The sequence below is a fragment of the Vespa mandarinia genome, chromosome 1 (assembly GCF_050613455.1).
Source record: "Vespa mandarinia isolate Hongniang chromosome 1, ASM5061345v1, whole genome shotgun sequence".
NCBI lineage: Eukaryota > Metazoa > Arthropoda > Insecta > Hymenoptera > Vespidae > Vespa > Vespa mandarinia.
In genome coordinates this window covers 4,916,881-4,943,529 of record NC_140810.1, presented here as the reverse complement: position 1 = coordinate 4,943,529, position 26,649 = coordinate 4,916,881, and the positions used below count along the sequence as shown (strand labels likewise).

The window sequence follows — 26,649 nt, the reverse complement described above, 5'->3', positions numbered from 1 at the left end:
TCAATTAAATTTAATTAATATATTATATAAATCTAGTTATATCATAGAATATATTTAAATTGCATAAAATATAAATGAACAACAAACAGAAGAAATATTTTCTTATCGAGTGATCAACAAATTCTAGCACAATATAATATATTAAAATAAAATTTGATTTAAAGTTTGGACTCGATTATGAAAACAATGAAAGATAGAAAATAGAACGAACAGATGTTAGAAGTTTAATATAAAGTACATATGTCGAGTGTATGTGTTTGAAGACCGATGAGAATGGCGCCATCTAGAGGAAAAGATGAATTCTTTTTGACCGAAGAGTGGACAGCGGAGCTAATACCCCGCTCTCTCGTGCTTCTCGTAGCGGATTACGAGAGATCGTCCGAATGCTGTGGAGACAGAAGTATCATTTTACAAACGTATCCTGAAGCATAAAATGCTTCGTCAGAAGAATAATTTTTAAAGAATTTTTCATAAAAAGGATTTCGAGAGAAAACGAAATCGTTCGATCGTGATGCGCGTCGCGGTCTCGCCGAGTCCTCGGAAAAAGTTGCCTCGTATCGAGAGCTTTTCGAAGGAGATACCTTGATCAAAAGCTTACACTTCGATCTGCTACTTTTCATCAAGAAACGAATTGATTTTCGTCGAAAATATTCTTCATTGATAATGGCCATCGTCGAAGAATTTGATTATCTTTGCCGTTTATGCGCGACCAAGACAGGCATTCTCATGGGATTACCGATCTTTGAGGCTGGCGATCAGATGCGTAACATCGACAAAAAAATCGCAGCGTGCCTTCCCGTCCAAGTAAGAAGGTCTTCCGACATAATCAGCAATTAATTTTTTTTTTCTTTTTTCTATCTTAATTCTAGAGAGACTGAACGTCGCAATATATAATTATACATAATAAATTAAACCATGCGATTACGTTATTTTTTTCAATTTATTTTCTATTAAAAAAAGAACACCAATAATGATATATTAATATATTTTTTATTCGATTAAAAAAAGAAATAATCCTATCTTCATTAATAGGCTTCGCTGAATTTTCATTTTGATTAACTTCATTTTAATGTTATGCTTTATTTCGTTTTCCTTTTTGATATTTCTTGCAGGTGTCAATGACAGATCAGCTTCCTAAAGTGGTATGCGAAGAATGTGCATACAAATTAGATCAATTATTTGATTTTCGTGAAAAATGTTTACATACCGAGGGTATGTTTATGGAAATGTTAAAGGAAATTAGCAAGGATGAAACGGTACATATATCAGAGCATGGTTTAGAAGAGGTAGATGAAATCAGTATGAATAGGATCCAAAGGAATATAGATAGAATACAAAATGATATTGAAGATGTCCAAAATCGTACTAGTGTAGTTTCTCATGAATCAGGAGAAACAACTATACATACTATGCAAGTTATGGATGAAATGGATTTAGCTGGTGATGAACAAGTTGTTAGTCAAGAAGACATTGGTCAACAAGATCATGATATGGAGGTTACAGACATTGACTGTTTAGATGGTGAAACAGTCAGAATGGTTGACGAACATATAAGAGAAGTAATTCTTATTTTATTATCATTACAATAGAAAATAAAAAAAAAATAAAAATAAATAATACTTTATGCACATTTATTATTGTACATTTATTGTCATATATATATTTATATATATTATATATATATATTTATGATCATTTTCAGGTTTCAAATCATCAGATAGCAATGCACTTGGAAGGAGATATGACTGTGGTAGGGAATTTAACTGTAAGCGGGCATTTGAGTCAATTGGGAATAAATTATGTGACTTCTATAAATCCAGAAACTGAAACTAGAGAACAGATAGTACATTATTGTGAAAATGTAAAATATGAGTCAGTGCCTATAAAGCAAGAATATCAAAGCTTACAAGAGAGATTAAATTCTGAAGATCCTACTCATGTATTAGAAAACAATGTAAGGTATATACAATCTTTAAAAAATAAATTAATACAAGATCATTCTAAATTTCTTATTCTTTAAAGGTACCCACTGATGGGTTTCATTCCTCTCAGCCAGAAACAGAAAGTGAAATAGAGGAAGCAACTGTCAGTGAAAATGAAGTTCGTAGAAATATGGATTCAAATATATTACCTTCCACTAGCCAATCTAATACAGAAAATACAGAAGTCATTGTTGAGTATACTAAAGGAACTAAACATACTTTATTAGAATCTATATTAAATAATCCAACCGTCGATGAGACTGGTACTCATTGGTATGTGTGTCCTTTTTGTAATGAAGCTGCAATGGAAACAAATAATTTAGCAGCACATTTTGAACAACACTTTTGTTCATGTTCTTGTGGTTTATATTTCACAAGTGTAGAAGTATTAAATATTCACAAACAACAATGTAATTCATATAAAATAAAGGTAGATAATAAGGACATCAAGGTAATAGAGTCAGAATTAATTCCATCGCAAAGCAATGATAATACGGATATCCAAAAAAAACAATCTACTGTCAGGCAAAAGTGGACACCAAAAATTTGTACTCAGTGTGGTAAACAGTACAGAACTAATTATAAATTACAAGAACATATGCGCAAACACACAGGAGAAAAACCTTTTCAATGTTTGACTTGTGAAAAAGCATTTCGTAGCAAGATAGGTCTTGCACAACATACGGCAACTCATACTGGTCAGTTTGATTATAATTGTTCAACTTGTGGCAAAGGATTCCAGTGTAAAAGCTATCTGATTGTCCATCAGAGAGTTCATTCGGACTTAAAACCTTATCCATGCAGTACTTGTGGACAAAACTTTAAAACTAAGCAATCCTTATTGGATCATCAAAATAGGCATCTGGGTGTTAAGCCTTATATGTGTGAAATTTGTGGTAGAGGTTTTATAACTAAAGGTCTTTGTAAGAGTCATCAGAAAATACATTCGGGTATGGATAATCGACAATACCCATGCGTAGTGTGTAATAAAATGTTTGTCAGCAAGAGTTATCTTAATACACATTTACGCATACATACTGGTGAAAAACCCTATTTATGTGAAGTATGTGGTAAAGGATTTTTAACGCGCGTTGATCTTAAAATTCATTCCACCATGCATACTGGTGAGAAGAGCTTTAAGTGTGAAATGTGTGGAAAAGTTTTCGCTAGAAGGGCAGCTTTACGATGTCATAGAAGATCGCATACAGGAGAAAGACCATATAGATGTGACGTTTGCGGAAAAACATTTACTCAATTTAGTCCAATGGCTATTCATAAACGTTTACACACTGGTGAAAGACCATATGAATGCGATGTGTGTAGCAAAGCATTCGTATCGCGATCAACTATGATGTGCCACAGAAAGAAACACCATATTCCTGTAACGCCTACACAAAAAAATGTTTTAGTTTCTAATGAGGATGTAGAAGTGAAACATATTATATCAACAGAAATAGTGCTTAGAGAATCACATGAAGGAATTCATATTACTGCTGATTGAAAAAAAGAAACTGAAAAAAAATCTAAAATATAAATTGAAATTAACAAAAATAGGAAAAGGTAGGAAATAACAAATTTCATTTGTATTTATTATATAAAGATATTTGACCTGCATTTATTGTTTGCTCTATTGTTGTAGGCACCATGCTATGTCTTGGGACATGTAACATATTGTAAAAGTTTATGCAAGAAAAATATTTTTTCAAGGATATTATTTTATAAAAATTCATATGCTTGCTTAAATTCAAGGAATGCAGGTTCAATCATATCTTTCATTCATATATATTGCAGAATTGATATTAAAATAAAATCTTAGATATTTAATGTCTATGAAGTCAACTACCTTCAATTTGGTCCTATTAAAAGAGAAAACATGAGTAAGTTTCTTAAATAGACGATCGCAGTAAAATATTTCAATGTGTCTATAAGTCCTGTCCTTTTCCACATACAAAACACATACTTTCTGAAAGTGCTTTAAAATAAAGAGGATTATTACTGTTTTGATATATTTTACACCTTTCAATAAAATAAAATAACATAAATAAATCAAAGAAAACTTACATGGATTGTATTTTTTTCTTCATAAAATTAAAAAAAATTATTTGCCAATTTTTTAAAATTCTGCTAGGTCATATATGACATAAGTATAATAATTTATTATATGTAATCTGCCATTTTACATTTTATATGTTTGAAATGTATTTAAACGAATGAAACATATACAAAATGTATTTATTTTGAAGTCAATCATGATGTATTGTACAAAATGAACTATGTTTATTATTTTAATATGTCTACAAAATAAATCTTCAATTTTGTATTTTATATGTATAAGATTTATTTTCATGTTTTTTATTGTTATAAAGTCATATCATCTTATTTTACAAAATAAAATAATATTCTTGTATTTACAAAAATAAAGCATAAAATAATAATATTTAGCTGAAATGTATAGATCTTTTCTTTGATTATATAGAAAAAAAACTCTCAAAAGGTAATTGTGTTTTGTGTGTAACACAAATTTTTACATAAAAATAAAATTAATTTTAAGAACATCAAGAATACATATTTTTTTATTTTATAGATAACTTATTTGTGCTTTTTTGTTTTACTTATCTTATAATTTCTCATTCCTATTGCAATGGCTTTCAGCACTATACAAAGTAGCAATTGTGATATATACTTAATAAAATAATTGATTATATTTGTAAAATTATTATGATTGTATTGTTATCATTAAGGAAGTCCTTTGGCTGCAAATATATGAACTTCACACTTTTCTCTGAGTTTTCTTTAAGAATATTAAACCCACATATATTTGTAGAAGCTGCATTTCCATGATACTGATTTCAAAATATTTGATATAATATATTTTTATATAATACGACATATATATATATATCCACATACACATACATATGAAATATGCTATCTCAAAATATTTTTTCGTACAGTTTATACAAAATATTGTAATATAATACAATATTTTGCGTCATACGATTTTAATGTCACCAAAGAAAATTGTGTTTAATGCATTTTCTTATCAATCTAAAACGATTAACAGTATTTATTTAATGTAAAATTATAGTGTTAAAAATTATTTTTTTTCAGACAATAAATATTTACACAAAATTATTAATCTAACTCAGTAGAAAAATTTTAATTATTATACAAAGAAATATGGAAAAAAAAAATAATGCTACATATCGTATTAAATTCGGGAATGAATTGTGAAAAAATTATAACTACATATATATCTATTTTATTGTATGTCGATTTATATTTATTTTTGTATAATGTAATAAAGATGAAAAAAAGTTTAGTAAAAGCAATTGTCTATTTAAAAAAAATTGTTTTATTTTATGGTAATATTAATAATTACATAGTGGCACGAATAGCTACATGGATTTTAGATTTCACACGCAGCTACAATCTAAATCAATATAACAAATGTTGCAGAACACATATATATATATATTGGTGTAATTAAATCCAAACGTAAATTTTAATTGTCTTATTATCATCAATGTTTGTCTAATCATCATATATAAATATGTATATATGATGAAAGATTTTGTAATTGCTGCCTGTGTTATCCACATCATCTACAATTGACAATGAATATTTATTCTATGATTTAACGTTAACTATCTATGCAAGGCATCAATAACAATGCGTGTAATTATCACCTCATTTTATCTCTATTGTACATATATATGGGACCCCTGTAGTACTGCTTATTATAATTTCCATTGACTTCAATGATTTATTGCTGTAAATTATGAAGCGAACACAATATTTTTCACATCTATTGATGCAGCTTCATAATTACAAAATACATATAAAATTGTAAATAGCGCTGATATAAAAAAAAGCTTATAGAAAATTGTAATATAATATAAAGTACAAAATACGTCTATTTTTGATAAATTTCCGAAAATTCCACTTGAACGTAGAATATCAACTATTTGATTAGATAGATATTGTGCCTTTTAGTATTTTTCATTTTTACACATTATTATGATTTAAAAAGCATCCATACAGGGGTCCTCCCTATAATCAATTACATTACTAAATCTTATCAATAACGTCATATATTTATATTACAAAGCACCAAGTCTAACGTATATGTAATATTTATATATAGGGTGTCACTTAGCATTGCATTGAACTGTAAAATAGATCATTTCCAAAGATTTCTTTATTTAATTATTTTAAATTACTAAAATATAATTTGTGCTTTAATATTTTATATTAATAACAAAGAAGTTATTATAAACGTAGTTATTTCTTTTTTTTTCTTTTTTTAAATAGAAGAAATATAATATTATGCAGAAAGATAAATTTTAGCACAGCCACAAGACTAATCACAGAGTAATACAGAAATATATCAATTGACACCCTATATATTCGTCTATTCATTACATAATTATAATAGATAATTAACTTATATAAGATATATTAGAAATAATTTAAATAATTTACGACACAAATCATCAACATGAAATATTTAGTAGGATTAAACATGTTAATATTTTATCTTCAATACATTCTAAATGTTCATTTGTAACTATACTTCTAATAAGTTACATATTACGTACATTGCGCGTATAATAATGCATTTAAATCGTTCAAGTGTGAATATATTGATCCCAAAACTGACTCTTAAATGCTAAGCTTATATATAAACTTAGCAGTGTGTCACAGCATTTTTTAAATTCAAACTAGTAATTCTTAATATTTATATAAACTAATTTCAACAATCCACATAAACAATAACGTTGTATATAAAATTTGATTTGATTGAAAAATAAGAAAATAAAAACGATTGAATATATGTACGTAGTTCGACAATGTTCACTATTGCTGATTCTATAATGCAAATATACATTATTTTAATAATTAACAGAGAGAATTTAATGCTAAACATTTTTATTACAAAATTAAGAAATATTGATGATGCTTGTATACTTTGCATTTCCTGTTAATTAACAAAATTGTTATTATCGTTTATTTTCGATTTTCATGCTGTGTAATAAACACTTTTTTGTGTTAGCAGAAATATGAAAAAAAAATTGTGAAGATGATATATATGTTAAATTATAATAATATTGACAAGTTAAAAATACCTATAAGAATTATATTTCTCAATTTAGGAAGCTGGAGAACATATCACAGCTGAAATTAGGAAATTTGATGGTATACTCATCAATGATAGACAAAAAGCAAAATCGATATTGTCAATAATTTCTTTATTTATACATATCTCTGTTAGGAATTACGAAATTGTGAATTTATTTAGTATTTGTTTTTTCAACATATATTATGCGTTGTTAAAAGCAGTAACAGCATTATTTGATTTGTATAAATTTGTGATAGGAATCCGGATAAATTTACTTTAAATTATGGACAAAAAATATAAGCTTCTGTTGTGCAAAAAGTGTATAAGAGCAACAATGTAAAGCAAATGCTTTTGTAGACAGCTTATTAACCATTTTACTTCTACAGAATGGAACTCTATAGAATATTATAATATTTATTTACAAACTATATAATGTAAAGTTTTGTTATGTCGTTATGTGAGAAAAGGAAGAAAGTGCATAGCAAAATAGTGTCAGGTCATATTTATCTCACTATTAAGTAATGGTGATATATTGATGCAACTTTCAAGCAAAATATTCTGTCATATTTTGCAATTCTGTACCTTGACAGCAATCTTTCTAGCGTATTAAAGATTCTGAAACTCAGCTATCACTTGTACACTGCCATCAATTTTTATCATTTCACTATATCATTCTAATAGTGTAATGTTTACCGATGTACCCCAAATTACACTTCCATGAAATTGCAGTGAATTAATTACGTTATTCACAATGGTAATAGTGACGTAAACCAGTTAGTCCATCAGTCTTTCTCTCATTTCGATTATCTGTCATGGATCATTTCTTTATACTCATAAAATATACATTCACATTTGTTTTTTTTTTTTGTGTGTCTGTGGTGGTAAATATTTCTTTAACAAAGAAATACAATGCTTATACATAATATATCTGTCATTAACTATTCTACAATCTAGATTATACATAAAATAATTAACTGGTATGATATAATAAGATAAAAATATTTGGACCTCTTCTGACATTCAATATTATCAGATTTATATTGAAATATTTTTTAGAAGAATTATCATATATAGCGAATATTTTAATAACTTTTGTAAGTGAAATTTTTTATTATTGCATTGATGGACTATCAACTATTATAATATTAATTTGTATCATCTTAATAACCATTGTTAAATAATGAATTTCTGTGACTCATGACTATTGACTACTTTTGGACTCAATATTAAATTTTGATATATGATATATAATAATTTTTTTATGTAGAATAAGCCCATCCCAAAATAGCATGACATGATTAGACCAACCACAGACACTGAAGACAGCAGTTTCTTTTATTATATTATTCAATTCTTAAGTCCTCATTTAGTGTTAAAGGTCAGTGTTAAGTAGCATTACATGGAAAAGTGATCATATACATGTCTTGACATCTTATGTTAAATGTCCATGACTGTAATATCGTTTCATAATACAGTTCAAATACATTAGGATATACATTTCTTCAATCGCTCTTCCTGTACTCCATCAAAGAAAAATGGGACTTTATTTTATAAAGAATAATAATTGGATCATCATACAAGATGAAACTTCATTCCAATGATTCTAGATAAGATTTAAATATACAAATAATGTAAGAAACGAATTTTAATATAAATTTAAAGAATGCTTAAGATATGCTCTTTTTACTCTAATAGTCTTTCTGAAAAGAATTCCTGCTATTACACAGGTATTTGCAAATCAATTATTTTATCAATCAATTGGACAATGACTGCAAATAGATGCATTTTATATTAATTAAATCAATAATAATAATGCATCTAAAATCAAATATGCATCAAAAACAAAAACAATTATATTTGCGCACATATGATGTTATTGCTCCAACAATGCAGCATTGGTAAATGGCTCCAAACGTTGATTATTATAATCAATTTCGCACCACCATCACTGGATTCATTAAATTTAAGTATACCACCCTAAAATCAATTCCATTTAAATATTTAAACTTATTCAAAATATTAAGAGAAAGAGAGTTGGAATCACATACATGATATAAAAAGCATGAAATAAAAATGAATTAAAACAAATATATTAATATTGTGCCTTTAGAAAAAATGAAATCTTATTTATATATTTATGTAAAGATAAAAAAACTAATGTAAATTTTCTATTCATGTATTTTAATTGCAACCATAAATTTGCTTATAAATAATATTTATATAGAAGAATTAATTATTTAAAAGAATTTTGTATATTTTAAAAATATTTATAGATAAAAATCTTCACATAACTTACAATGCTACTTCACGGCGAGTGTTTGTTTAAGATGGCGTATGAGGTGACTTCCAACATCATGCACCTCAGGCCATTGTTTGAGCACGAACACTATACCCAATACAACGAATGTGGTCGTTAGTATGCGCACCCTGCACATGAAACAATGAGGCTTAGTACAGCTGTAACAAACGTGTGAAAACAAAACAAAAAAATGAGTGAGCAAAATTAAATTTTCATGCATGTATGGTGTCCATGTTGTCTTAAATGTTTTACGATATTAATTAAACGACGATTTTGTAGATACATAGTATACGCACGCACGCGCACACACACACGCACACACACACACACACACACACACACACACACACACATATATATATATATATATATCTATTTATGTACATATAACAACTTTTTTATGACAATATATTCAAAACAGCAAAAGGGCTTAATTTATCATAGGTGATACCTACTATTGCAATGCATATTAAAAAAACGTAATAACAATGAATGTAAATGATATTTTTTACATGAGAAAATAATTCACGAAATTACTAACTAAAAATTTGTATAAAAAAATTATTTAGGTAAATAGTAATAATAAATGATGTTACCTGGTTCTAAGGAATGGCATCATAATACCAGCACCTGTTGCAACAAGGAGTAAAATAACTTGCAGTACTGTTAACACTACATTTATCAACTTCACGACCAGAGCCCTTGCATTACTATTGTCAAGGCCTTCTAATGTAACATACTGTTGATGTTGCTGCTGTTGATGTTCCATTTTACATATTTTTGTTTGACAACTTTCTAACATTTCATGTATGTCTCTTAAACGATCTTCACTTTGATATTGTACTTTTTCTTCCATATCTGTAATTGTTTGTTTTAAATTTTCTACTTCATTCTGATGGAGTTCAGTTAGATCATTGATTTGTTCTTCAAGACGGTCGCATCGAAAACGTTCTTCTTGTAAACCATGTGATAAATATGTTACTTCTTGTTGCAAAGCCTAAATGAAAGCACTATTTCATATAATTCTTATTTTTTAATTTCATAATAGAAATAATGAAAATTAGCCATTATTGAAGTTAAATATTCTCCCATTTTGTATATATAGTTTATGCATAATAAACGAACCTTTAAGCCTTCTAATTTTTCTCTCATCCGTTCAAGGCTGTCTCTATTTTCTTGAAGTTCCGAGAAGATGGATTTGAAACTTAATGCGGCATTATTACTGTGACAAGTATGTGTTTGGCCTCTACTACCTGGTCCACTTTCGCTCGTTACACTAGAGCATTCTGAGCCTTCTTCTGATGGAAATTTCATTGCTGCAGCACTATGTGTAGATCCAAGACTACAGCCACCAGGTAAAGTAGCTGATCCATGATGAGTCTTTTCTTCTTCAACACTACCATTATCACCATTACCTGCATGTGGTGTATCGTTTACATAAAAAGTTGAGCCATCTGCAGAGACATAGAGGTTGCAAGTTAGATCGTTATCCAATACCAAAATATAAACTCTACTAACAACTAACACTAGTTGTTGCTGTCTTTCTATTCTGTTTTAATATTATAAAAATATGTTTCTGAATAAAACGAATGTATAATACAGAAATAAAACTGTATGATTAGATAAATAAAACAATTTTTTTAATATATATATGTATATATATTACAATAATTTAATAAAAATCAAGGTATCATTTTTAATAGTATTGGATAACTACTATCAAAGAAAGCATTATAGAAATATACAATTCACAGAAGCAACCAAACACCTTATAATAAAATTATCATTAAATTAACGAATAAAGTTAAAAATATAAGTGCTAACTATGAAGTTGATATTTATTTTATATACTGGAACTTCAGAAATTTGTTAATTATTTTAACAATTAAAATGATAATCTACAATATAAAACATTACAAAACAATTCTTTTTGTAATAACTTTTAACATATTTGTAAGATCACAAGATACTGAATATAAATAAACACAATAACACATTTCCCGTTTAACATAAAATATTGAAGTGAATAGGAAAGATTATATACAGAATATAAAAACATGGAATAGATAGACGCAAAGTGAATTTTGGGTTGTGACATATTACTTACTACTCTCAACTGCCATGATAGCGCAACATATCAAAAAATATTTATTTTAAAATATAAATGCACAACTCGTATAATTTGAAAAAGAAAATTTATTTTTTTTTTTTTAAATATATATCATGGATCCTTTAATATACTAAGATTTATTTTCAGATAGGGTTAAATCAGACAATAGTGCAACACTTAGAAAAATTATATATTAAATATAATAAAACAGATATCAATAGTTGAATTTACACTAGAAAAAATGTATATTCTACTGTATGTGAAAGTGCATAGTACCAGATAAAGTAAGTCTTATAAAATATCATATTGTTAAGGAAGTGCATGTTCTACGTAACTACTTATTAAATTACATTCTAATTTTAATTATAAGCTGAACAAATATTATATAATTTAAAACTTACAATAAAATTTGTAGCAATATTTTGAGATATAGCAAAATATCATAAAATAATTATTATAAATATTACTCACGTGATAAAGTGTTTATATTGTCAGCACTCCCAAATTTATTTTTAATAAGATGTGCAAACTCCCTTGGTTTTGACATAACACTCCTAAAATAGAAGTCAATAATTCAAAACAATCTGTATATGCTGAAATTTAAATTTCATATCTATCATACAAATAATAATTTCATAAATTACATAATAATATGAGATATATTATCTTAAATACTTAATTTACATGGATGCATATATAAAATAAAGAAATATTTTAAAATATACAATTTGTAAAAAAGAAGCAATTCGATATTATTAGAACGTATATCAAATTGAAAGTATAAATCCTTATTTTACATAAATATATAAAAGTAATCAATGATTAATATTTGACAAAAACTTTTGGATAAGTAAGTCTTTTTCTAACCTCAACTGTATACACAATTTTTATATTTTCTTTTGATATATAATAATCGTAGAAAATTAAATCTTAATTAAATTAATTAATAACAGATAATGAATATTTAGTATAGTTGGATCACAATCTATTTTTATCATAACACTCATCCTGAAAAACCAGTGATTCCGTCTCTAATATTGCCACCCACATTTCTGAAAGGGAGTCTCAAATTAGAAGAAAAAATCACTCTCTATACTTAGCAATGAGTGTAGAGGATAGAGAAAACAAAATGTGAAGACCAACAGACACCATATCATAGAATCAAATTGACATGAGTTTAATTTGTGCAAAAAAAAATAGCAAGAAGCTATATTATATATCATGCAATGTGCATAGTGATGCTTATGTATATATAAAACATGCTATATTAAAAAATAGTACCCATTATACAAGAAACACCATAACTCTTTGTTTACTTGAAGTATAAAAATAAGCAAAAGTCAACTCATAAGAGTTTTAACTATTTATACTATAAAGCTAATACAAATTTAATTAAATAAATATAAATATTAAAGTTAAAATACGTACTTTAATCCTTGTCCCATGTCACGAAGTACTTCTCTTGGTTGTCTATGACCTGCGGGTGCACCATTCATTTCATAATTTTTTAATTTTTTTTGATAACTGTCCAACTTTTTTTGTAACTGAGAAATACTATTCGCCGATTTCTGATTTTTCTTTTCAAATACTGTCTTAATTCTAGTTAATTGTTGTTTATCCGCATTTGCAGCCAATTTCAAATATTCATTAACATTTTCTACAATGAATATATAAAGATATTAATTTCATTAAATCTAACATCATAGTAATATAATAATAATAGTACAAATAAGATATAATTCACCATCACGAGTTGTTTGCTCAATACGTATGAGTTCACGTGTTCTAGCTATTTTACTTTGAATATGTTCGATCGCTTGTCGAACTCGTGCAGCGCTTGAGTCCACATCATCGCTTATTAATTCAGAAGAGCCATTAGATAGGAACGATTGCGTGGTATGATATTGTTCCTACAAATAAACATTATATAATATAAAATACATTGAAATTTATATATTTTTATAATGTAATATCATAATATTAAACACACAGTGTATAAAGAATTCTTTTTTGATACAAAAATTAAGACTTTGAGTCTCATATTGAATTCATTAATAATATTATATAAATAATTCTTCATTTAATCTATTATATTGTTATAACTGGTGACCTTGCAATCTTATACAAAAACCAATGCAAACACAATAGTATTTTATCACAAGATTTTTGTGTAAATTTATTGGTGTAAAAATATCGTTTTTATTATATGACAAATAATATTGTGTAAATGTTTAAATAACATTAAGAATATAATAAGTTATATATTTAATTATAATTCAGCATAATACGTACTCCTTCATCATCGGTTGGAGGTTGAACATTTGGCACAAACTCATCTGATTCGGCAGTGATTGGATTGCCATTTGATTCATCCATAACATCCATACGGATTATAGTACCTGGTGATCTTTGTCTGCTGCTACCTTTCATGCTGAAGCTACTCCCACAACCACCACAGCTACTACCACTGCCTGTGCTACCCTCTCCTGTCTGGTAGCTATAAAAAAAGCAAGATTTATGTAATATTCCATTTCAAATATTTAAAAAATGCATTATTTAGTTCAATTAAAAATTAACAACTTACATTGGAGCATTACGCGCTTTTGGTGTATGTTCCAAACTAGCTGATTGTTGGTGATGTGCTTGAGATATAGATGTATTCCCTCTAGTAGGAGAAGTGCTACGTGAGCTGTTCTTACTTGATGAAGTCACCATCAAGCTAGCCATTCCTTTCTTCTAATAAAGTTTATTACTAGGATATTTGAAAAATGCCACATGTTGCACTGAATCTGTATTCATATAGACTTTTTATTAGAAATTTTTATCAGATGATTCAGGATAAGATAAAAGATATTCTCAATACAAATCAGCAATATATATAAATGTAGACAAAAGATTAATATATTTGAATCATTCCATATTATAAGCTGTCAATTCTACCTATATAATAATAAATATGAATGTATTAAAAGATAAATCCATAATACTAATGTATTTTGTGATAAGAAATTTTTTCCTTATTATATGAATTTTTATCAAGATTAAATAAATATCAAATAAATATATATAAAGATATGGAATGTAAATATCCAATATTTTTAAAGGATATTAAAAATGACTACAAATATGAATCCATTATCTTAATAGAGTTATACAACTTTTCTAGTAGTATCTAGTATAGAACAACCTTTGACCTAATCTAACTGAAGAGTCATTGTGATTATCATAATATGGGAACATGACGCGTAACATCTTATATAAAAATGATTTCAATGATCAATCAATAAAACAAAGAAAAAAGAACAATAAATTTTTCTTTGGCAGTAATATTACTTTAAAAATAAATCATTCACATATAATTTAATATATTATAATATTGTAATTATTATGTGAGATTTAAATATATTGAATTAATATATACATTTAGAAATAAGTTATAACATTAACATTGATATATGACAATAATTGAAAAAAAGAGAATATATTTGAGAAACAAATGACTTTTCAAATTACCATTTCTCTTATGTAAAGATAAAACTTTTCAATCAAAAATAGAATTGGCTTTGATCCTTCCTGGTTGTTACAGAATAGATATAACATACAAGCAACAATAAATATCAAGAAAATTTATACACCTTAATATTCGTTATTAACTTTCTCTCGATCATCAAAGCGTCGAAAATGGAGCCATACGAGTAGAATTTCTTATATTTTCACTAACTTATGGCACGCCAAGAAATCGCCACAGTCTTACTGCGGACACGTAAAACGGTATATCATTAGTTGTACGTTCGTTTAAACCAATAGCAACTTTATCATTCCACCCCTTATATACGATTTCATTATAAAAACAGAATGATTTTCAAATAAAAACAAACTTTTTGACCTGTCAATTCGCACGCCCGACTTCCACACACATTCTCTCTCTCTCTCTCTCTCTCTCTCTCTCTCTCTCTCTCTCTCTCTCTCTGTCTCACTCTCTCTCTCTCTCTCTCTCTCTCTCTCTCTCTCTCTCTCTCTCTCTGTCTCACTCTCTCTCTCTCTCTCTCTCTCTCTCTCTCTCTCTCTCTCTCTCTCTCTCTCTCTCTCTCTCTCTTTCTTTCTCTCGTTATCTCATTCTCTTCCTATTTTTTTCCAATACGACTATATGCGAAAATATATCGATAAAACTAACTCACCTTCTTCTATTTTACAATGCACGTTCGTGGTTGTAGCATATTCTCATTTAATTCGTTATAATGTCACACAGAAAATATCATTAATATTAGTTTTATTTGACGAATAATATTCTTTATCGTTTCTTTCTGTTTTTTTTTTTGCTCCGTTTTTTTTATGTCTTTCCGTTTCCTCCCTATATCTTCTTTCCTTCTTCACTAGATTAATAGTTAAAGAATCGTTATTGTATTCGTAATAACTTTCCACGGGTGTGTCATTGTCGCGATTCGTCACTTCTTCTATGCGACGACGTTAACGATATCGTCAGGAGGTTTGAGCGACGTCGTTCGATCGTATATGATATCGACGCTACTAAACTCATTCAGAATCTTTCGGGTGCACGCAGTAACACGGCGCGTATGATTGTTCTGCGCGTGTGTACGTAACACAATACTAACACAATCACATAGAGACACAAATTATATACAACACGCAGTATGTCAGGTTCTTCGAAAGTGTCTCATTTCGCGGTGTAATACGTCGAACCACAGAATGACAAGTGCAGGGGGTAGAAGAGGAAGATAGATGATGGGCTTTGCACATAGGGAGGACGCGTCGATGAATCCGTCGAGTTCTAGGGATAATGGCTGCTGTTACTAGGGACACGCAAAGTTATGCGTTTACCGCAGAATACGTCAGTGTTGTATGTACTTTGTTCTATTCTTCGTTATCTCTATTATTACAAATTATTTATAATCATTATTTAAAATTTTATAATTTTTTCTTTTCTTTTCTTTCTTTTTTTTTTTTTTTCTTTTTTTCTTTTCATAAAAGAAAACCTTGCTCCTCGGCAAGAAGGACAGGAGGATATACATATTTTATCGTTAAAAATATTCTTAATAAAAATTAATTTCGAAAAGGATTATTTTTAGCAAAGAATGATCGTGTCCTGCATCTTTAAAGATTACTACGTATTAATATTTACAAAATTATGATCATTGAATGTGATATATAAGAATATAGTATAGGAAAAAAAAAAGGAAAAAAAAAAATTATGGTTTCACAAATACCAGAATAAAACTTATTTACATGTTCGTTAGAATTCATGGAATATTATCTTTATGACACACAACTGACAAAGATACCAGTGTTTTGTTTTACAAGATATATCATTTCAATAAAAACCGTATTGTATAATTAACGTAATAATTACGGTACTGTCCTTGTACGTCGCACGAACTTTGTCGATTTTCGAGGACAAATGCCATTTTTTTTTTTTTTCATAGATTCCGTATGCTTCGTTTTCTAGAAGTAGCATTTCTGATCACGTCACGTAACATATTATTTTCATATATAATTGTCTTATTTTACTGAAAAAAAAAAAAAAAAAAAAAAAAAAAGAAAAAAGAAAAAACCGTAGATCATTAGAAGATAAAATCAAACAGAACTATATAATATAGATAAATATATATTTTTTTAAAAAATATCGTTCATTTTATTCTTGATTCAATTTGTTTAATTTTTCTAACAACAAATTGCCGAATGAATCTCTATATTGTGGACTTGTGAAATTCAATAAACTGTATGGCGTTTCAAAATATTCATTTCCCTTATTGGAAGTGTCGTCGTGTTCGTTTCCAACGATTGTAAAACCTGCACTGGATAATTCAATGCAAAATTTTGAATTCTCCAATGTTGTTAAATTGAGATAGATAACTCGATTCGTACTACACAATCTGTCGGATAATTTTACGTCGTTCACGTGATTCTTGATATCGTTGATGACAGCCTGTGCTTCCAGCTTCCATTGTTCCTCATCTAATATCTTATCCTCGTTGTTCTCCATATTTGTCGTTTTAATAATTTTATTCTTTCATTAATATATTTCGATATTCGCCGTTAGAATTATTTTCGATTTTCATCAATCAATTTTTAGCAGTGTCACAATTCGATTCTTGGCAATCGATAAAGGAAGATAATTTCATGCCAAAATCGTGTTTTTATCACACGACGCAACACGTGCACAGGTTAGATTCAGGGTCAAAGACCACGATTGGTAATTGCGTAAGTTTATTCGTGTGTTATTTCCGTTTAAAAGGTGGCTACAGTGTCGTACTCTTAAAAATCTAGTGAAAACTTTGACAGATATTATTATCCTTGACATTAACAACTGTTTTATGCAAAATGTCGTAATACTGATTCGTGTACGTATATTTTACATACTACTACATCTACATTTTATATTGGATGTCTTCTTTTTCATCTATCCCGTAGTCATGGTTACGATACATCGAATGCAGTGACGTAGATACAATACACATACATATATATATGTTTATATATGCATATATATGTTTATACTGTGTGTGTATATATATATATACACATATAAACACACACACACACACATGTACATAAACAATATAAGTTACTTGATAATCGAATTGACTTTGATGTAGCAAGTAAAAATACAAATTAAAAAAATTTCCGTTCTGGATGACGTCGTTTAGAAAGCGGAATTTAAAATTTATCCAACAGAATTTATTAATAACGAGGTTATATTATTTCTTTGACAAGTACATTCAAAATACAACTGTGAAGAAAAAATTAACATTTCAAAATGAAAAATGATAGATATACGATATCTTATCAATTTGAATAAACATACGTATTCATCATTTATGCCAATAGTAAGGTTATACCAATTTGTAATTTATTTAGTTCGATAAAATCGAATAAAGTATAATAAACTAATGTAATTTTTTAAATTATTTATATTGATTTCATTTTTATTTTTCTTTATTATTATTATTATTTTTTTTTTCAGTATTGCATTATTTAAATGTAGCGCATTATTTAAATTGATCGAAGAAGCACAGTAATCGAACACACCCTCGATTTTCACGTCAGTGACGTCCTCATTCGTCGCCCTTATTAGTTCGTATACTTACCACATCGAAGAGTACGTCGCTTCAGTCGCTCACTCTGCCACGTAATGTTGTGTGTGCCGTTTATAAGTTGCGTTTGTGAAAAGATTTACGTAAAATTTATTGTTAATGTTTGCGATGTGCGGCTGTGTAATCGAGAAAATATAAGATCGGTCGATCTTCTTTGTAAGAATCTCATCGAGAAGGTAAGCCGAAAGATTGGTGATTGAATTCGAAATAAGTCGAAGGTTGTCCGTCAGACACGTCGGTCTGCTTTTTACTAGATGACGTTTTAACCTTTCGAGCGCGTGCTCAAAAGCTCATTTAGATATCCTACTTTGTCTGAACGTAAAAAATCTAATTGTAGGAAAGATTTCTTTGAAGAAAAATTTAAAAGATCAATATTGTAATATTTAATTCTTTCCGTGAACATTTCTAATTTCGAACTGTCATAATTATTGAAAGGTCAGCTGATGACACGATACTTTGATGACCCGAACATTATTTTGGTTTTATTTCTTTAATCTCAATTCCATTGCTAAATATGACGATATTATTTATTACGTCTTAATTTATTTGAAACATACATTAATAATAATTGTCTTAAATTTTCTCTTTTTCTTTTCATTGATTGATCATGAGATGCTCTATTTACTATTTTCTTATAGAAAATCGAGTTTAATTATATTTTATAAACTTTCATTTTTTCTTTCTACCATTATGAAGTATAATTATATAAAGAGAATTTCACGTTTAATATATATATTTTATAAGTATGTATTTAGTTTTAAACAACATCTTATTGTGATTGTATAAATATCTTTTTTGTAAATTTTGATGATAATAATTGTAAATATGAAAGATATTGTATTAATCAAAAAAATATATGAGACTCTTTCTGTATAATGAACACTTTTTCTTTCTTTTTTATATATTAATTTTGTAATAAAAATTATTAACAGTATTAAAGATTTACTTATACTTTCTAACACTTTTTTGTAAAACATGCGATTGTATACTTCGCCTTGTTTCAGTGATTTTTAAAGAAAGAACAACATGTCTCATCCAGGTGATTATCAGTATCAATCATATGTAGATCCTAATAATTCCTTAAAAAGTGAACGAGTACCGATAGTAAATGGTCAATCTACTGTTAATCAACATATACAAAACGGCATGCAATCACCACATTCTAATCTAACTGGTATGTGCATGTTAATAACAGATATGAACTTTATTGTTAGAAAAAAGCATTAGTATTTTATTTGTATAGTATTTAATAATTTTTAGGTACACCATCATCACAATCATCTCGTGATCCATCAAGAGAAACATCGAGAGATCCATCTCCAACTCAATATTTACACAATCAATATAGACCACAATTACCAAGACCTCCTATGCCACCGATTAATGGACAGCAAAATATGCATTTGAATGTTAGGCCTCCTTTACCAACTATTACGCAAACACAACAATGTAATCCTGCCACAATTCCTTATCCCCATAACCAATTCAATTCTAGTGCCACAAATATTGCTCCTCTGAATAATACTGGCAATGCCTCTTCTGCATTTGTTAGTTTGTCTTCAAATGTACAAGGAAGTCAAGATGTTAATTCACATAATATGCCTTCTATAACTCAAGTCTCACCAACAAATTCAAGTCATAATACATTATCAGAATCCGATGGTAAAAAGGGAACTGCTAATTTCCCTTCCACTGAATCTACTATAATTGAAAGGACATCTACTTCTCAGACTACAGGCCTATCAAGTGATACAAGCTATGTACCTACAATATTTGAAAACTTTGATAATGCAAGTCAAAAGCCTTCTATTATGCAAAATCCATCTGGACACTCTCTGGGACAATCTAGCATGAATGTATCTTCATTTAATCAGACTGGTCGGAATGAATCTTTGAATATACCTACAACTACTCAAAATCAAGATGTTATGCCACAACTTATAAATCCTAACCATTCTCCTCAAATGATGAATCAACGTAATCCTAACTCAACGGTTTTGAGAAATACATCTCAAAATGTTAATTCTGAGAGACAACCTGTAAATTTTGCATCGCCTCAAAATTTGCAGAGTTATTTGTCCCAGCCTAAATATGGAAGTCAGCAAAATATTTTCAACAGTCCTCAGAATGTACAAGGCAATACACAAAATGTGCCATCATTTGCGCATAATTCCAGTGCTAGTATGCAAAACTTATTTGTTAAACAACAACAAACTCAACATACTCTTTATAGTCCAAATATGTCTGGATCAAGAAACATTACAGGAGCTCAGGATAATTTACCACCACAATCAAGAGTGCAGTCTTTACATTCATTACAGTCAACAGTACAAAATCAGACATTTGGCAGTCATGCAGATTTACTTGGGCAGGGATCAACTTCACAACTGAGTCATAATATGTATGGTAGTCAACCAAATTTAACTAGCCAAAGAAATTATGCGCAAAATTATTATGGAACACAGATGCCACCAAGCACTGCCAATATCTCAAGCTCTGTAATGACACCTCCAAGATTTAGTGAACCTTCTAATAATCCTGGTTTATCTTCTATAAGGCAGCCGATAACTATGCCACCCCCTGCAGGGCAACATTTGGTACGGATTGTAATCATATATATACATTTAATTTTTTTTATAAATTATACTTATTTATATCATTTTTATATCATTATATTCATTAATAGGGTAAATATGATGTACAACCACCATATCCTGGACAATTATCTAATATTCCTTTAGATCCAATGTCTGTAAGATACCCTGGATCATATCCTGATCAAATGAATCAACTAAATAGACAAATGAATACAATGTCAGTTACACAGGCTGGTTATAATAAAATATGGGTAAGTTAGCTATATTTCAGACACTTCTGCTTTATAAAACTATCAACTATAATAATTATATTTTTTAGGGTATGGAATCTATTGATTTACTACAGACTAGAAACATTTTACCTCCTGAAAAAGTAGAACCACCAAAAGTTAGATTACATCAAGAATTTTTGGATAGTGTTAATTGTAGTCCAGAGTACGTATATAAAACTTTTTATGTACGTAAATGTTGATACTATCTATTTATTGTTTTTATTACAGTATATTTAGATGTACATTGACAAAAATCCCTGAGACTAATTCATTGCTGCAGAAGTCAAGGTTACCACTTGGGATTTTAATACATCCTTTCAAAGATTTAAATGTAAGTTACATGATAAAATAATATTTTGACGACTTGTAATGATATAATAAATAATGAAAATTTCTTTTTAGCAATTACCTGTAATTCAGTGTAGCACAATTGTACGTTGTCGTATTTGCAGAACATATATCAATCCATTTGTGTACTTTGTTGATTCCAAGAGATGGAAATGTAATTTATGCTATAGAGTAAATGACCGTAAGTAATACACATTATTTACAATAAATATGTAAACAATAAAATTATATTTTTTCGAATATTAAGAATATTTAATAATATTTATATAATATTATATTTATTATATAATATATATAATAATGTGTAAAATAGTTCCAGGAGAGTTTCAATTTGATCCAGTAACTCAATCCTTTGGGGACCCATCCAGAAGGCCAGAAGTCAAAACAAGTACTATTGAATTTATCGCACCTAGTGAATATATGGTATATATCACTATATTTTTAACAGTATACTTGCACTTTGATATATTCTATTTTGTTATATTTATTTATTTATTTTTTTATTCTTATTATAGCTCCGTCCCCCGCAGCCTGCAGTTTATCTTTTTATATTGGATGTTTCAAGACTTGCAGTGGAAAGTGGTTATCTCACTGTAGTATGTAACACAATAACTGACGAATTATCAAGATTACCAGGTGATGGAAGAACACAAATTGGATTTTTGGCAGTAGATTCAACAATACACTTTTTCAGTATGCCTGACAATGTATCACAGCCTCATGAAATGATTATGCTAGATGTGGATGGTAAGACATTTAAATAAGATAAAAAAATATTCATTGAATGGAAAAAAAGATATATAATCTCAATATATGATGATATATTTTCAGATGTTTTCCTTCCATGCCCAGACAATTTAATTGTTAATCTTAAAGAACGGGAAGAGTTAGTAAAAGATTTGTTAGCCCAATTGCCAACTAAATTCCAGGGTACTCATGATACAAATAGTGCATTAGGAGCTGCTTTGCAAGCGGCATACAAATTGATGGTACAGTCCTATAGTATATACCAGTAAACTTTATTATGTTTCTTTACAATTTTTAAATATTTATTTGCTTATTATTATGTTAGTCACCTACTGGAGGAAGAATGACTGTATTTCAAACATGTTTACCAAATATGGGACCTGGTGCTTTACAATCAAGAGAAGATCCAAATGTTCGAGCTAGTAAAGATGTGCCTCATTTGAATCCAGCAACTGATTTTTATAAAAGATTAGCATTAGACTGTAGTGGGCAACAGATCGCTGTTGATTTGTTTTTATTAAATAGTCAATACAGCGATTTGGCAACACTTTGTATGTATACAATAACAAATACAATAACTTAATTTACTATTAAATCAATTATTAATAAATAAAGTTTATTTTTTGCAGCTGGTATGTGCAAATTTTCTGGTGGTTGTATATTTCATTTACCACTGTTTCGATCATCTAAGCTTCAACATATGGAGTCATTGGAGCGGATATTACGACGTTATCTAACTCGAAAGATAGGATTTGAAGCTGTAATGAGAATACGTTGTACACGTGGCCTTAGTATTCATACTTTCCATGGCAATTTCTTTGTTCGCTCTACCGATTTACTAAGTTTACCGAATGTAAATCCAGATGCTGGATTTGGAATGCAAATTTCAATCGAAGAGAGTCTTGCTGAAACTCAAAACGTCTGTTTCCAAGCAGCACTATTGTATACATCAAGTAAAGGTAAGAAAAATGATATTTGTCTTTCTGTAAAATTCTTTTACATGTAATTTATAACATATTTTAGGTGAAAGAAGAATTCGAGTGCATACATTATGCTTACCAGTGGTTTCCAGTTTAACAGATATCCTTCATTCGGCGGATCAACAATGTATAATAGGATTATTATCGAAAATGGGTATGGGAAAGAGTAATCATATTATGACAAATTTAATATAAAGAAATCTTATTTATTATATAAATTATATGACAGCTGTGGATAGATCACAACAGTCTTCATTGTCGGATGCAAGGGATGCATTGATAAATGTAGCAATTGATGTTCTGTCGGCTTACAAATTATCGCAGTCTGTTGGATCAGGTGGACTTTTGGCGCCAGGCAGTCTCAAATTGTTACCTTTATACATTATTGCTTTGCTTAAATGCGTAAGTGATTGCTATTTCAATTGAAATTATCCTTGTTATAGATTAATTATTAATTATTATTATTATCATCATCATTATTAATGAATTTAATTTTTTTCCACAGATTGCTTTTAGATCAGGCACAAGCACGCGATTGGACGATCGAGTATTTGCAATGTGCCAGTTAAAAACTTTACCAATTTTACAACTTATACAAATGGTATATCCAGATCTTTATCCTGTACACGTGCTTGACGATAAAAACTCAATGGACATAGATGGCAAAGTTTGCCCACAACCTCCTAGGTTACATTTATCTGCTGAGAAAATAGATTCAAGAGGTGCATTCCTTATGGATGCTGGAGATAAAATATTTATATATGTGGGGAAAAATATTCACTCATTGTTTTGTTGTAATGTACTTGGCGTTTCAGCATTTTCCGCTATACCAGAAGAATTTGTAAGTTTTTCCAAAGGAATTGGCTGATATATAGTTTAGAATCTTATATTATTTGTCATTTATTTACAGTACGAATTACCCGAACTTGACACTATAGAGAACGAGAGACTTCGCCATTTTGTATTTAGTCTGCAAGAAGAAAAACCGTATTATGCATCCGTGCAAATTATTCGGTAATGCATTTATTATATTTTTTTATGCATTTGATAACAATATTCATTGCTTTTTTTTTTATGTATATATATATATATATATATATGTGTATATTTAATTTTTAGAGATGACAGTCATTTCAGGACATTATTTGTGGAACAATTAGTAGAGGACAGATTCGAATCAGCCCTTAGTTATTATGAATTCTTGCAGCATTTAAAAACTCAAGTGAAGTAGTGGATAATTTGAGTAATAAGTGAATATGAAAGAGTTATATCAAATAATTTGAATTTTTTCATAAATGTATTATGGAAGAATAGCGAAAATATTGTTATTGACACAGTGAAAGTGCAAATCGTAAGTGGCAAACTGTGCTCAGGAACAGGATGTGATTTTCCCTATCAAGTATCATCTACATTTTTCATTCAGATAGCACGGTAACGCGTAAGTGTTCCAGTTTGCTGCTGCATAGTAAACAGACGATAATTATAAACATGTCATACAAAAAAGTAACCGTAGCCTTGTTAAAAAAAAAAAAATACGTTGACGCATTTAAATGTAATAGATTGTAATTATTATTACTATCCATATTCTTACAATGTATCAATTGAAATATCATAGATCCAAATATCATGTATGTCACGTAAATTTATGTTATATCAGATACCTAGTATGTCTTATGCATTGCTTTTTCCATTTTTATTATCTCTCTCTTCATATATATATATATTTTTAATACAATAACCAAACATGTTCTGATGAATTTTGCAGGTTTCATTCTTTTTTTTCTTTTTTTTTTTTTTTGCTATATATACGGTTTAACGGAAAGTCTTCATTTGTTGTTGTTGTTATTAATTTTTAAGGAAAATATTCTAGCCATCTGTTTTTATCTTATGTGATTGGATTGTTAATCCGTTATTTTGGCATGGCAGTTAATATATATAGCGAAGTAAGAAAATTTATATATAAGTTTTACTATAATTCCATTAGATTTATTGAAATTTTTGTGAATTTATGAACATTGGTATCGTGTTATTTTAACCTTATGTTTACAATGGCATCTACAAGTTAAACATAATATTTTTCATATTATATACTCATTATTTGCATTAATTAATTAAAATTTTGAAAAGAATGTAAAGTTAATATACAAAGGATTGTGTGTGTGAGTTTTTTTTTCTTGATATAATACGTTCATACAAAAATGTAAAATATGATTACAAAATAATCATTATATATAAATGGTTAAATGATTCTTACGAGTGTCTTGCATATGAAATGCATCAATGCAAATTAAAAAGGTATAGTTTATTAGGTGCTCAAATAGAACTATAAATAATATGTATGTAAAATATTGCAGGTAGTTGAAAATTTCATCAAAGAGCCATTTATTCTAGGGCAGGCAGTTTCAAAAATATATATGAAGCAATATTTGGATTTGATATTTATGACACTTCATTTCTCTCCTGTAATCGATGCTGCCAAATAAAAACTTTTCCATGTATACATAGTAGGAAAATTCAGTTTTTTCGGGAGAATTGTAGTGAAATAAATATCAATTGTTATATGTACCCACAGAGGGCTAAAAAATGTCCCACAGTGTGTCCGAAGTTCAATCGTTATAATTCGTGTAATGGCCTCAAACGACAATGGTCACAATAGCCTGACACGGACCATTCATTTTGGTATGTTATTTGATTCATCGATTATTGTCGAATAATGATTATTATTAAGCTATGAAAAATTATATGTGTATGTATATATATATATATAGACATATATATATAAATATAAATATAAATTACACATTATATGGGATGAATGAGTACATATTGAGTATAATTTCACCCAAGCCAATTATTTATATGTCATTTATTTTAATATCTATTGCTATATACTTTTAAAAACAAAGTAGTAAAATTAAAAAATGTATATCTAATGATTTTCAAATTTTTGTTCATTTTTTATTTTTTTCTCGCGATTACTTTCATAGCTGCATTAATATTTTTAATAATCTCCTCATATTTTTTTTAATTATATTAATCAATAAATTTTACAAGTTTATCAGTACATATTTTGTAATTTT

At 28.4% G+C, this 26,649-nt stretch overlaps 4 protein-coding genes across 12 annotated transcripts; 2 read left to right on the top strand and 2 right to left on the bottom strand.

Annotated features, from left to right (window-relative positions):
- Window positions 1-298: 298 nt before the first annotated feature.
- On the top strand, window positions 299-4,203 carry LOC118444950 (uncharacterized). 2 transcript variants are annotated; one of them, XR_014982634.1, is made up of 5 exons: window positions 299-804; window positions 1,113-1,559; window positions 1,703-1,954; window positions 2,023-3,542; window positions 3,622-4,203. XR_014982634.1 is itself a non-coding variant. In XM_085659639.1 (4 exons), exons 1-4 carry the CDS (start codon window positions 664-666, stop codon window positions 3,481-3,483), a joined length of 2,301 nt encoding a protein of 766 aa, XP_085515765.1. In that variant the 5' UTR covers window positions 299-663; the 3' UTR covers window positions 3,484-3,604. The 2 variants fall into 2 exon arrangements, 1 of the variants encoding a protein (XP_085515765.1); XM_085659639.1 differs by lacking the exon at window positions 3,622-4,203 and having other exon boundaries at window positions 2,023-3,604.
- Window positions 4,204-8,731: 4,528 nt separating this feature from the next.
- On the bottom strand, window positions 8,732-15,833 carry Dmtn (transmembrane and coiled-coil domain 2 protein Dmtn). 7 transcript variants are annotated; one of them, XM_085663384.1, is made up of 11 exons: window positions 15,692-15,833; window positions 15,027-15,266; window positions 14,098-14,302; window positions 13,806-14,010; window positions 13,258-13,423; window positions 12,942-13,170; window positions 11,985-12,067; window positions 10,529-10,857; window positions 10,000-10,400; window positions 9,401-9,561; window positions 8,732-9,081 (listed from the first exon to the last, which is right to left on the bottom strand). In XM_085663384.1, exons 3-10 carry the CDS (start codon window positions 14,238-14,240, stop codon window positions 9,405-9,407), a joined length of 1,713 nt encoding a protein of 570 aa, XP_085519510.1. In that variant the 5' UTR covers window positions 14,241-14,302; window positions 15,027-15,266; window positions 15,692-15,833; the 3' UTR covers window positions 8,732-9,081; window positions 9,401-9,404. The 7 variants fall into 7 exon arrangements, with proteins under 7 accessions (XP_085519510.1, XP_035729602.1, XP_085519514.1 ...); XM_035873709.2 differs by having other exon boundaries at window positions 15,149-15,266; XM_085663388.1 differs by having other exon boundaries at window positions 9,401-9,531; window positions 15,149-15,266.
- A 399-nt stretch (window positions 15,834-16,232) lies between these two features.
- Window positions 16,233-26,374, top strand: Sec24AB (Protein transport protein Sec24AB). Of its 2 annotated transcripts, XM_085663350.1 has the most exons (18): window positions 16,240-16,371; window positions 18,496-18,801; window positions 19,630-19,799; window positions 19,886-21,222; window positions 21,312-21,473; window positions 21,542-21,657; window positions 21,723-21,825; window positions 21,897-22,023; window positions 22,156-22,265; window positions 22,358-22,589; window positions 22,674-22,831; window positions 22,915-23,140; window positions 23,219-23,548; window positions 23,613-23,723; window positions 23,799-23,971; window positions 24,075-24,410; window positions 24,480-24,583; window positions 24,689-26,373. In XM_085663350.1, the coding sequence occupies exons 3-18, from the start codon at window positions 19,652-19,654 to the stop codon at window positions 24,798-24,800; spliced, it is 3,885 nt and encodes a 1,294-aa protein (XP_085519476.1). In that variant the 5' UTR covers window positions 16,240-16,371; window positions 18,496-18,801; window positions 19,630-19,651; the 3' UTR covers window positions 24,801-26,373. The 2 variants fall into 2 exon arrangements, with proteins under 2 accessions (XP_035729597.1, XP_085519476.1); XM_035873704.2 differs by lacking the exon at window positions 18,496-18,801 and having other exon boundaries at window positions 16,233-16,371; window positions 24,689-26,374.
- On the bottom strand, window positions 17,121-18,098 carry LOC118444932 (GSK3-beta interaction protein). Its single transcript, XM_035873720.2, has one exon. The coding sequence runs from the start codon at window positions 17,512-17,514 to the stop codon at window positions 17,164-17,166; it is 351 nt and encodes a 116-aa protein (XP_035729613.1). The 5' UTR covers window positions 17,515-18,098; the 3' UTR covers window positions 17,121-17,163.
- Window positions 26,375-26,649: the final 275 nt, after the last annotated feature.

Excerpts from the sequence above, each read along its gene's own strand:
- LOC118444932 (XM_035873720.2), bottom strand. The coding sequence starts at position 17,514 with ATGGAGAACAACGAGGATAAGATATTAGATGAGGAACAATGGAAGCTG.
- LOC118444950 (XM_085659639.1), top strand. The coding sequence starts at position 664 with ATGGCCATCGTCGAAGAATTTGATTATCTTTGCCGTTTATGCGCGACC. Across the intron at positions 805-1,112 it reads CAGCGTGCCTTCCCGTCCAA|GTGTCAATGACAGATCAGCT; the intron begins GTAAGAAGGTCT and ends TATTTCTTGCAG. Across the intron at positions 1,955-2,022 it reads CTCATGTATTAGAAAACAAT|GTACCCACTGATGGGTTTCA; the intron begins GTAAGGTATATA and ends TATTCTTTAAAG.
- Dmtn (XM_085663384.1), bottom strand. The coding sequence starts at position 14,240 with ATGGCTAGCTTGATGGTGACTTCATCAAGTAAGAACAGCTCACGTAGC. Across the intron at positions 14,011-14,097 it reads AAAGCGCGTAATGCTCCAAT|CTACCAGACAGGAGAGGGTA; the intron begins GTAAGTTGTTAA and ends CTTTTTTTATAG. Across the intron at positions 10,858-11,984 it reads CAATATAAACACTTTATCAC|ATGGCTCAACTTTTTATGTA; the intron begins GTGAGTAATATT and ends ATGTCTCTGCAG.
- Sec24AB (XM_035873704.2), top strand. The coding sequence starts at position 19,652 with ATGTCTCATCCAGGTGATTATCAGTATCAATCATATGTAGATCCTAAT. Across the intron at positions 19,800-19,885 it reads ACCACATTCTAATCTAACTG|GTACACCATCATCACAATCA; the intron begins GTATGTGCATGT and ends AATAATTTTTAG. Across the intron at positions 23,549-23,612 it reads ATTGTATACATCAAGTAAAG|GTGAAAGAAGAATTCGAGTG; the intron begins GTAAGAAAAATG and ends AACATATTTTAG.